The 12,500-nt window shown below is 35.4% G+C and overlaps 2 protein-coding genes across 2 annotated transcripts in view; one reads left to right on the plus strand and one right to left on the minus strand.

Moving 5' to 3' along the window:
• Window positions 1-7,496, plus strand: part of Cib2 (Calcium and integrin binding family member 2) — a 26,016-nt gene extending 18,520 nt beyond the window's left edge. Inside the window, exon 6 of the mRNA XM_068371446.1 lies at window positions 7,257-7,496. Within this exon, the coding sequence (XP_068227547.1) occupies window positions 7,257-7,367 (111 nt within the window). The 3' untranslated portion in view covers window positions 7,368-7,496. The remainder of the gene's footprint in view (window positions 1-7,256) is intronic.
• A 774-nt stretch (window positions 7,497-8,270) lies between these two features.
• The window catches only part of LOC137639139 (cilia- and flagella-associated protein 157-like), an 18,573-nt gene continuing 14,343 nt past the window's right edge, over window positions 8,271-12,500 (minus strand). The window contains exons 7-9 of the mRNA XM_068371447.1: window positions 11,610-11,777; window positions 10,514-10,696; window positions 8,271-9,794 (exon numbers count right to left, since the gene is read on the minus strand). Coding sequence (XP_068227548.1) covers window positions 9,504-9,794; window positions 10,514-10,696; window positions 11,610-11,777 — 642 coding nt within the window. The 3' untranslated portion in view covers window positions 8,271-9,503. The remainder of the gene's footprint in view (window positions 9,795-10,513; window positions 10,697-11,609; window positions 11,778-12,500) is intronic.

Consider the following 12,500-nt stretch of genomic DNA (forward strand, 5'->3'; position numbering starts at 1 on the left):
GCATTAACTAAAATCTTTTACTTCTCATATAGTAGGGTGAGGCAATTTTGGACACCTTTTTAGTAACCTTTGTACAAAATCTATATTAATAATTTATGACCAAATTCCAAACATGTTTTCAAGAGAGGGAGGTCTCATCTATAAAAATGGCTTGTTTCATAATCATCAAAGAATGAGAAATTCTCGTATTACAGTAATAAAAAAAATATCTCAGAGGCGAGGCAATTTTGGACAGTGAGGCAATTTTGGACACGTCTGTATCTCCGTTAAGCGCCAACGCTCAGTTGTGCAAACTATGACAATTTGTGATCCCTATCAATATAAATATGCTAGAAAAAAATTATAGACTTACATAAATTGTTGTGTCCGTAATCCAAGATTGTCCAATTTTGCCTCGCCAAGAAAAAAGTGAGAAGTTTGCCTGTCCAATTTTGCCTGACCATGGTTTTGAAAACTGTCCAATTTTGCCTTACTATATGAATATGTAAATCAAACTTTGTATTCGAGCACACAAATATACTTTTATGTATAAATATGCAAATATGTAATCATAATAATTCAAAATTCTTATGCAGTAAAAGGGGTGTCTGCCCAAGGTGACACCCTGAGAGTTACATTAAAAGAAAAAAAATTTCTTTCTAGCTCGACGGTTATGATATGATTTTCAAAAATTTATTTAATGCTGGGGACACTCTTAAAGCTGTTGACACTCAGGGGATGAAACCTTCAAAAAGATTGACCAAAACATGGTAACATCCTCGAGAGGGGTGTCACCCCAAATGCTAGAAATATCTAAAAAAAAAAAAAAAAAAAAAAAAAAAAAAAAAAAAAAAAAAAACTCTACTATATACATTGTTCCTATAATAATTCACATATCCAAATGAAAATGTCAGGAATTGAAATAGAATATATTTTCACTGTACCTGTTAATTTCCATGTTGATAACTGTCATGTTGCCTTTTTGATATGGTGTTAAATGGAGCAACATTAGAGTGAACAGCATGATAGATACATCAAAGGGGGGCAAAGCTGATCCCATAAACAATATTCGTCCTAAGTTGTACCTATCCATTTTATTCTTATCATTGTTACCTCATACTATGAACGAGCCATTAAAGAGATACTTTTACCTTCAAAAGAAAGGGATACAATCGAAGATTTAAGAAAAAAAGATGAAATGAAGAAAAATAAAAGGAAAAACACAAAGAGAGATAGAAACATGACAAATCATGGAAAAACAAAGCAACCAAATATCTCTCGATTCTTTAAGAAAAAAAAGTCCTTGTATATTTGTGGATCTCCTTGTGCTGGAAAAGAGTACCTCCAGTAACAAGATTGTTTGTTGAACAATTAATTATGAAACGTGCCCCATTTTCATTTGCAACTTCGCCAAGAACCTCAACACCCATCATATTTTCTATCCCTTGATTATTCCTTCCAGCTTTAGCATTGAAGTCATTAATCACAATTTTCATATCTCTCTAGGTTCTCACCTATTATACTCTGCAGTTCACAGTATTCATCCTTCCTTTCTTCAGGGAAATCATTTGATTCGCCTTGGAAGATGGAATCTTCGGGATCTTGAACCCTTCTGTGAAGCCTCTTCCCTTTTTGCCCGGCGGGCATGCTGTCATGCGTTTGCGGAGAGAGGAACAGGGCAATTTTAACCTGTCAAAAAGTTTTCCTTCTTTATGTCTCTCGCGCGAGTGCGAAGGAGAGTACTGAAGCGTTGGCGCACAGGATGCTTCTGGTGCTCAGTTTCTGCTGAAGCACAGTTTTTGGTGAAGGCGCAGAGAAGCGCTGGCGTGCAGGAAACCAATGCGTACGGTGAATATACAAAGAATAGGCCAGACTATTTGGCCTCTATTTTGAGGTACCTTGCCTCTAGCATTAGAGGCTCTTTGACCTTTTATTTTGATGTGCCATACTTCCAACATTAGAGGATATTTAAGCTCTATTTTGAGGTGCCATACCTTTAGTATTAAGGGCTCTATGACCTCTATTTTGAGGTACTATAATCTTAGCATTATATGTTCTTTGATCTCTAATTTGAAGTGCTTTACCTCTAGCATTAGAGGCTCTTTGACCTCTATTTTGAGGCTCCTTACTTTTAGCATTAGAGGATCTTTGACCTCCATTTTGAGGTTCCTTACTTTGAGTATTAGAGGGATATTTACCTCTATTTCAAGGCTCCTTACATTTAGCATTAGAGGCTCTTTGACCTCTATTTTGAGGCTCCTTACTTTTAGCATTGGAGGCTGTTTGACCTCTATTTTGAGGTTCCTTACTTTGAGTATTAGAGGGATATTTACCTCTATTTCAAGGCTCCTTACATTTAGCATTAGAGGCTCTTTGACCTCTATTTTGAGGCTCCTTACTTTTAGCATTAGAGTCTCTTTGACCTCTATTTTGAGGCTCCTTACTTTTAGCATTAGAGGGTCTTTGACCTGTATTTTGATGCTCATTACTTTTAACATTAAAGGCTGTTTGACCTCTATTTTGAGGCTCCTTACTTTGAGCATTAGAGGCTCTTTGACCTCGATTTTGAGGCTCCTTACTTTTACCATTAGAGGCTCTTTGGCCTCTATTTTGAGACTGCTCACTTTCAGCATTAGAGTCTCTTTGACCTCTATTTTGAGGCTCCTTACTTTGAGCATTAGAGGGTCTTTGACCTCTATTTTGAGGCTCCTTACTTTTAGCATTTGAGGGTCTTTGGCCTCTATTTTGAGGCTCCTTACGTTTAGCATTAGAGGGTCTTTGACCTCCATTTTGAGGCTCCTTACGTTTAGCATTAGAGGGTCTTTGACCTCTATTTTGAGGCTCCTTAATTTAGCATTAGAGGGTCTTTGACCTCTATTTTGAGGCTCCTTACTTTGAGCATTAAAGGCTCTTTGACCTCTATTTTGAGACTGCTCACTTTTGGCATTAGAGTCTCTTTGGCCTCTATTTTGAAGCTTCTTACTTTTAGCATTAGAGGCTTTTTGACCTCTATTTTGAGACTCCTTTTATCATAAGAAGGTCTTTGACCTCTATTTTGAGGGTCCTTACGTTTAGCATTAGAGGGTCTTTGACCTCCATTTTGAGGCTCCTTACCTTTAGCATTAACTATTTTGAGGCTTCTTACGTTTAGCATTAGAGGGTCTTTGATCTCTATTTTGAGGCTCCTTACGTTTAGCATCAGAGGGTCTTTGACCTCTATTTTGAGGCTCCTTACTTTTAGCATTAGAGGGTCTTTGACCTCTATATTGAGGCTCCTTAATTTAGCATTAGTGGGTCTTTGACCTCTATTTTGAGGCTCCTTACTTTGAGTATTAAAGGCTCTTTGACCTCTATTTTGAGACTGCTCACTTTTAGCATTAGAGTCTCTTTGACCTCTATTTTGAAGCTCCTTACTTTTAGCATTAGAGGCTTTTTGACCTCTATTTTGAGACTCCTTTTAGCATAAGAGGGTCTTTGACCTCTATTTTGAGGGTCCTTACTTTTAGCATTAGAGGCTCTTTGACCTCTATTTTGAGACTCCTTGCGTTTAGCATTAGATGGTCTTTGACCTCTGTTTTGATGTTCCTTACTTTTAGCATTAGAGGTTCTTTGACCTCTATTTTCAGGCTCCTTAGGTTTAGCATTAGAGGGTTTTTGACCTGTATTTTGAGGGTCCTTACTTTTAGCATCAGAGGGTCTTTGACCTCTATTTTGAGGCTGCTCACTTCTAGCTTTAGAGTCTCTTTGACCTGTATTTTGAGGCTCTTTACTTTTAGCATTAGAGGCTCTTTGACCTTGGTTTTGAGGCTCCTTACATTCAACAATAGAGGCTCTTTGATCTATTTTGAGGCTCCTTACTTTTAGTGTTAAAGGCTCTTTAACCTTTATTTTGAGGCTCCTTACTTTTAGCATTAGAGGGTCTTTGACCTTGATTTTGAGGTGCAGTATCTCCTGCATTAGAGGCTCTTTGACCTCTATTTTGAGGCTCCTTACTTTTAGCATTAGAGCCTCTTTGACCTCTATTTTGAGGCTCTTTACTTTCAGCATTAGAGGCTCTTTGACCTCTAATTTGAGGCCCCATACTTATAGCATTAGAGGCTCTTTGACCTCTATTTTGAAGCTCCTTACTTTTAGCATTAGAGGCTCTTTGACCTCTATTTTGAGGCTCCTTTTAGCATTAGAGGGTCTTTGACCTCTATTTTGAGGCTTCTTATGTTTAGCATTAGAGGATCTTTGACCTCTATTTTGAGGCTCCTTTCTTTTAGCATTAGAGGCTCTTTGACCTCTATTTTGAGGCTCCTTACTTTTAGCATTAGAGGCTCTTTGACCTCTATTTTGAGTCTCCTTACTTTTAGCATTAGAGGCTGTTTGACCTCTATTTTGAGGCTCCTTACTTTGAGCATTAGAGGCTCTTTGACCTCTATTTTGAGACTTCTTACGTTTAGCATTAGAGGGTCTTTGACCTCTGTTTTGAGGTTCCTTACTTTTAGTATTAGAGGTTCTTTGACCTCTATTTTGAGGCTCCTTACTTTTAGCATTAGAGGCTTTTTGACCTCTGTTTTGAGGCTCCTTATTTATAGCATTATAGGTTCTTTGACCTATATTTTGAGGTTCTATACTCTAGCATTAGAGTTTCTTTGACCTTTATTTTAATACCCTTACCTCTAACATTAAAAGCTCTTTGACCTTTATTTTTGGGTGCTTTATTTCTAGCACTAGAGGCTCTTTGAGACCTATGTTTTAAGGCGACTAACCGCTAATAATAGAGGCTATTTGACCTCAGTTTTCAGGTGACTTACTTCTATAATTAAAGGCTATTTTTTATACTTCTTCATATAAAGGCTTTCCTTCTCTATTCTCTTCTGTCTTTTATAGTTTTTCAAGATCTTCTTTGCTTAGTTCGCCAGTCTCCTTCGAGATTTCAATAGACATTTCAGTGCTGTTTGCCCTCGGTTCGTCAGATTCCTCGGAGAAATCGATGGCTTTCATGTCTTTACATATAAGGGCGATGGGTAAAGACATGGATGCCATTGATTTCTCAGCATACACTATACGCCATCATTACTAAAGTCAACGAAGAGCAACACAATATATTTACCAATGCCGTCCTGATATGTTCTATTTTCAATGCCGAATTTTGAAGAAACACACGTTGCTCACCGCTTTGCACCAATGCAATCCAATTATAGGACATCGTCACTAAACCACAAGCAAATTATCCTTCAAGGCGCTTACGTTATGATCTTCAAAGCTCGCCAACTTCGGCAGCACCTATCCAAACTATCTGTAGATGAAGGTGTTCCGAATAGCCTCCAGTTCATCCTGTAGCTGTAACGAATTTTTCACAGTCAGTTACCTGTTCCGCCAGAAAGCGAGCTTTTTGAGTAAAGTGAAATCCTCCTCCCAATGTTCACTGCGTAAAATTCCATAGCTACAGTACATGCAGATCGTGAGGTGTTGCAAGGTATGTTTAAAAAAAAAAAAAGAGAGAGATCAGGTCTTCAGAAGTCTTTTGGAATCCGGGGCGGAGCCGTTCAGAACTACTCCGGGAAGATTCCGTTCTGGAGTCATTCAGAACTCTATGCAAAGTCTACGGCTATTTCTTCTGAAGTCATTTGGAGAGGAGATTCAGGAAGATTTTCTTCCGAAATCGTTCAGAGATTTCTGGAATCATTCAGAATTCCATGCTAAGTCTATGGAAATTTCTTCTGAATCCTTTTGGAGATGCACGAAGATTTTCTCCCGAGGCCATTTAGGACTCGCGAAAAATTCTCTTTTTTTTTTCTCTGGTTTCAATAGGCCCTAACAACAACAAAAACAACAACAACAACAACAACAACAACAACAACAACAATAATAATAATAATAATAATAATAATAATAATAATAATAATAATAATAATTTGTAAGTAACAATCTGCTACCTACAGTTCTCCATTTGGTTAATGCCTTTTCTGCTCTTGGTGTCATCATCATTATTCCTACCCCTTCTCTTCTAACTCCATCTGTTCCTTAGGGCCAGGATATCCAAACTATATTTCACAAATTCATTCTCTGCTAGCTGTAACTTCCCAGTTTGATTCATGGTTCTAACATTTCAATTTCCAATTTTCAATTTTTCTTTAGTATTTACAAACCGGGAGTTTCTTAGCAACCCACCACGCTCGGGACTGGAGGCAATTCTTTCATTTTCGCTTTCCATAGACTGACTAATTCCATAGAGGATTCATAGGCTAAATTCATCAAAGAATAGCCAGTTTCTTAGTGATGCGCAGCGCCTATCTAAATAAGGCAAGTGACCCCTGCCGGTCCATACTAATTCCAGTGGAATTAATGGTCCTTTGTTTATGGAACCCATGCCTCAAAGAAAATGTTTAGTGCCATATTTAAAAGAACTGAAGCTGTTTTTTGAGCATTCGGTTGAATTAAATAGACCCGTCATATATTCAAGCATTTAAATTGTCACGTATATGGCTATAGTATATATTGAAATGTTCACCTTTATTTCCAATTTTGTACTTGTCCCTATTTTCTCATTAGTAATAGGTTTGATTATCATTTTCTATGAAAAGAAAACTTTTTTATTTTTTATTTTCTTATAAATCAATATGATTTTCTATTGAAATAAAGCATAGAAAATATTTTCAAAGAACTATCATTTATCTATATTTCTAGTTAAAATTATTAAGAATATATATTTATATATATATATATATATATATATAGAGAGAGAGAGAGAGAGAGAGAGAGAGAGAGAGAGAGAGAGAGAGAGAGAGAGAGAGAGAGAGAGAGAGAGAGAGAGAGAGAGAGATAGTTTACAAAATCTATTACATAATAACTTAACATTATGAATTGATGTTTTTTTAAATTAAGTGTCCAAAATTGCCTTACCATTTTTCAAGGCGAGGCAAAATTGGACACTAGATATTCCATATTTTTTCATTCATTTTTTATTTTAAACCTTCCTTTAGCATCATCCACTAATTTACTTTTAGAAAAGATAATTTCAAGTATTATTTCTGAAAAACCCTAAAATGAAGATGAGGCAATTATTGGACACCCATATTCAACAATTTATGTAGGGGTACTTAATACTTTTTAAAAACCAGACATACTAATATCTTTAAAGTAGAAGGTTGGGCAATTTCTAATAGCATTATAGTTTTCAAAAATTATAAATAGTTTTAGGGATATTGTATCTGTCCAATATTTGCCTTACTTGTCCAAAATTGCCTCTGTCCAAAATTGCCTTACCCTACTATACTTCTTTTCTCCAGGTATTAGAAGAGGCGGATGTCGACTGTGATGGCCAACTTTCTCAGTCAGAATTCACTCATGTCATTTTGAAGAGCCCTGACTTTGTATCCAATTTTCACATCAGAATTTAAAAGGATTTTGAGGACACAGGAATATGAAGGAAGTTTACACCTAGCGACATTAGTTGAAATTGGTAATGAGAGAGAGAGAGAGAGAGAGAGAGAGAGAGAGAGAGAGAGAGAGAGAGAGAGAGAGAGAGAGAGAGAATTTCTTTCCTTGTTTCGGTGGTAATCAGAATTAATTGCTTATATCTTGATCGACATTCTGAAACATGTTTTGGAGAAATTAAATTTTTAGTCAAGAGAATTGGCAAAATTCTACTTCAAACAATTTTTATTGTTATTCAAATTTTCATAGAGATTTATAGAACATATTTCACCAAAAAAAAAAGACGCGATAAAATACTTATAGCAAAACTTTTTCTCCAGGTTCTTAATTTTTCTAATTATAGTACAATTTTTTCCGTGTACTCAAATTCATTTTCATTAGACACTGTCACTAGGTTTTGCACCATAATATGAGATAAAGCTCTTTTTGTGGACTACAGATTGTAAAGATTCATGAATATTTCAGATATATTAATATTCTACTGTAGCCTAATTTTATGAATTTGCAAAAAAAAAAAAAAAATAAATAAAAAAAAATGTTATAAGTCAAATGTCATTCCCAACATTGGCTATACCCATGATAGTGGGAAATAAAATTATTGTTATGTAACTGTCTATCTCGTTTTGTTATATAATTTAGCATTAATTTTCTTATAAATTATATACACAATCTTCTTCAAGATACTTTAAGTATTTTTTACGATAATATTATCTACTTAGAAATTCCTAGACATCGTTAAGGTATTCAAGGATGATATCCTTTTACGATAATGATATACTTGGTGTTTTTTCTTTAATTATCCAATATACATACTGTATTTACTGAATATAAAAAAAAAAGATGCCATAGAAGTATAGGAATTTTGAAGGCCGATTTTTTAAAGGCAAATTCTTTATGGAGGTTGTAGCTTACTACCTACAGGAGAAACTTATCTGAGAGGAGATTGCCATTCAGAAGCGAGTGAGTGGCATTATTAAACTCTATTGGAGACATGTCTTATAAGGTATTTTGATTCCCGGTATCAGTTGGAAACTATGTAACACTTCGATTCTTATTAAATAGATGTAGAAGGTTATAATGAAAGCATTATGAATAAGGGATTATGCACTTTTATTCGTAAACCATCCATATATAATAAATGCTTAATAGCCTACTTTTCTCCTCATTATCCAAACCTATCTCTGTCTTCTAATCCATACTAGAAGAAGGTAGGTCTAATAATTATAAATAGTTGGTCTTTTTAAGTTGATATTGAATCTTATTCCCTAATAAATGCTTTTTGTGGAAGATGGATGTTTTCTTTTCTCAATTACTGATTATGGCAGTGGTAGTTAACATTTGTCGTCTGAATCTATTCCTGAAATTAGTCATTGAGCTAATTCTTTTTCAGAAAGCACCTGATAAAACATTTATCCCACTTTTTGTCTCTGAAATTTGAATCTTATTATTATCGTTATTATTTTTCTGGGCATCTTAAGTGGTTATTTTCGCTGTATCAGAAACATTGCTCTTATTAACACTATAGTTAAGGAATAAAGTGTGATACCACAGTTAATTTCATTTATATATTTCCAGCAATGAATTCGTGGTGGCTAACAGAAAACTGCAAACAAGATATACATCTTCAGATGTATTTCCTGATGTAGCATTCTGACATTCACATAGCATAGAATTGTTTTTATAATTGATATATTCTTAAAGATTAATTTTCAGTGCAATTTGAATGTAATTAATGTTATAAACATGGAAAGAAGTTTCTAGAAAATCAAAATTTATACGCACTAACATAATTTATTTCTGACTGGGCAACGTATCCATTGGTTAAATATCTTTTACTAACCGACGTTGTAGCAAGTTATAACGATAAAGTTTCATTTTTAATGTGAATATCTATGCATACATAAAGAAACTAGAAATTAATAGAGAACACCTTGCAAATCTACTCATACACATTCAGAATTAAACGCCATAAAGTGACAATATTAATGTTATTATAAATAAAATCCCATCAATAATTTTATTTTCAGTGTTAATAAATTGATATATAGTTCTTGTCCATAATCATGTGAGAACTCTTGCTCAAAAGGGCACAAATTCATTCAATCTGAAGACTGTGCTTTGTCGTTGGAAGCAGATGACGCATGTTGCTTACTTTTCCTCATCTGGGGGCGTGGCAGGAGTCCCAGATCCCCGGCGTGGTACTTGACTTGTCCAGAACCAGCGTCTCCTTCAGACTTTCGGGATTCCTCTTCCGGAGCAGAGACTGCGATAGTGTCCGGCTGTTGTTCAGATGTGGCTCCTTGGACGTGAATCCTTTCAGCTGCTGTTAGCAAGTTCACCAGCTGCAAAAGGATGGCCGCTTGGTTGTCGGGGTCATCTGCTTTGCCTTCCTGTGTCGGACAACACTACGTTTATAGGAATTTCACTGTTTTTGTTGGATACATACAAACTTATATATATATATATATATATATATATATATATATATATATATATATATATATATATATATATATATATATATATATACGTAGATGAGACCAACAATTATTTGTAAAATTTCCATTTTCATTTTTCGAGCGTTTAATATTTTACGATTTGATCATTTTAGTGATTTATATAAAATTCTTCTGATACTCTTCATACGGGTTTGCAATGTTTATTTTTCTAGATGAAATTTACTCATTCTTGTTATTTGATATATATGAAATATAATTACTTTTCTTTTCCTAGAATGATAAAGTATAAAACCTCCTGGGGCCAATTAAATGACCGTTTCTCGAAATTTTTGCTATTTTTTTTAGTACTCTAGTCGTAAAAACACCTTCTCAGCCCCTCTAGATTTTATTTCAATTATGTCTGAGAATGCGGAGTAGCTTTTTTATTTCAGATATTACCTCATAACTAGATATACTGTATGTATTCATTACCTAAATGAATTCAAATGTCGCAAGCTGACCAATCAAATGCAGTATCAAGGTGATATTCTTTAGACCTTGTGCAACATAAAAGCAGTTACAAGATCGATTTTGTCTAATGTATACCATACCAGATAACAGGGCTTCCTTGTCAGAATGTTTAAATTGTTACCCCACCATGCCGAACAAACCTGAAAAGCAGCGTGGTGAAGGAGCGTCAGAGCAGCTTTTACAGTTTGCTGCAGACCCTTCCGAGCAGCATCTTCCTGCCGGAGGTGAGAGGCAGTCAACTCAAGGGCAACATCCTTTTCGGCGGCTCTCTCACGTAGTTCGCAAGTTGCCTGCGTACTTGCATCCAGTTGTGCTTGCATGACCTGCGCAAACAAAATTTTTAAAATGTATCATATCGCGCCGACATTGGAAAAAATAATTTTGAAGTCTGTAAGGAGCCTTTACTAAAGCTTGTACCTGTACTATTTCTACCAGGCCTATATGTATGCCGTGTTTGAAAAATAGGACAGCTAATGAAAAAGTACTAGAAGAATATCAGACAATATTACCTTTTGTTTTGACAAGTGGAATTCTTTAAAACTAAGAATATAACATTGGCTGGATTTGAATAAAGTTAGTTGTTTAAATGGAGAGTTTATGAAAGCCTTGTTTTTAGTGGACTTTGATGTTAAAATTAAAAATTCTTTGGACTGGGAAAGGATTTTGATAAGGAAAAACAAAGAAAGAAAGAGATACTGATAAACCGGACTGGATAGTTTGAGCTCCAACTTTCATTTATAAAATGTATACATATAAATATTCTGCAAAAGGCTTGCTCAAGAAGCCTCGAAAGAGAAGCTACCATTAGAAAAACCTTTGATATAGTTAGACAAAGAAATAATCCTTAACAGCTAACAGGAGCAAAAACGTTTGTGCTTTATGACAAAAGCAAATATCTTACAAGTTTTCCTCACAGACCGTTTTGTGCTTAACATCTTCATATGTTTGAATCATAGTTTCTATATCATAACTGTTGGGTCGTGTGTGTTTGATGTTATTTGTTAATTTCATTCACTCTGTTACCACAAGTTTGCTTCCTTTGGGTAAAATATCCGTTTCGTGATATTCTTCCACATGATTTGTCTATTAATGTCCCTAAAACAGAAATGAAAAAATACATACACTGGTAAACAAACGATCAGGTAAAATAATTCTTAAATACCGAGAAAAAATATCATAAAAGACTAAAGACAACTGTTTTCCTTCCTCTGAACACACCAATTAACAGTGGCTTACCTGCAAGTCCCTGCGAAGGCGTTCGTTTTCTCTAGCAAGTCGGTCATAATCTCGCCAGACGTGTGAGTGCTGCTCTGCTCGATGCGTTACCACCTGCAGGAGACGACCTCGCCGCTCACCTCGGGCAGTCACCTGGGCCAGAGTATCTTGAAGGAGTCCCTCGCGGACCTGATTGGTTTTCATAATAGAGAAGAGACATTTAAGTAGAATTAATTCCTTCTAAAAATAAAAACACGCTTTTTTTTTTAGTGAAGATTCCATCAAATTTCTGTCCCGTCAGAAATTAGAACAAAATTCTAAGTAATCTTATATTTGCCTTATATTTCTGATCTACCAAGCCCAACATAATTCTCGATATCTTCAAGATTTTGTAATAGTTGATTGCGAAATTCATATCCCGTACACTCGTGTTACATATATGAAAAATTGCTGCTACACATGAATATGTTACGCCAAAACCCGAAATCGGAAAAGAGGGAAGTGCACGACCAAATTTTCATTATTTTCGGATTTGGCCCACCAGATTGCGAAATAGTATGGGGCGATCGGCCATAGTCAGGACCAAAAAGGCGTGAGCAGATTTTGGTGGGTCTTTATAATTTCATGTTTCATACAGTCTCTTTACTCTGTGAATCTTTATCATCACTCGTTACAACAAGATAAATTTATGATATTTCGAATCTCACAACCGTTTTTCGCTTCAACATTTGCAATGATTTGTTGCACATGCAGTAAAGCAATTGCATAAAGCGAGTGTTACCTTGGGAAGACTCGACGGTTTGTAGTGATTTTTCTGTTGTGCCTACGGTTTCCTGTGTAAGCAGTGTCTTGTGCAGAATGGAATACTCACATCTGGAATACAGTTATCTGAAAACATCCTGTTCTGTTGCT

This window comes from Palaemon carinicauda, chromosome 4, assembly GCF_036898095.1.
Source record: "Palaemon carinicauda isolate YSFRI2023 chromosome 4, ASM3689809v2, whole genome shotgun sequence".
Classification (NCBI taxonomy): domain Eukaryota; kingdom Metazoa; phylum Arthropoda; class Malacostraca; order Decapoda; family Palaemonidae; genus Palaemon; species Palaemon carinicauda.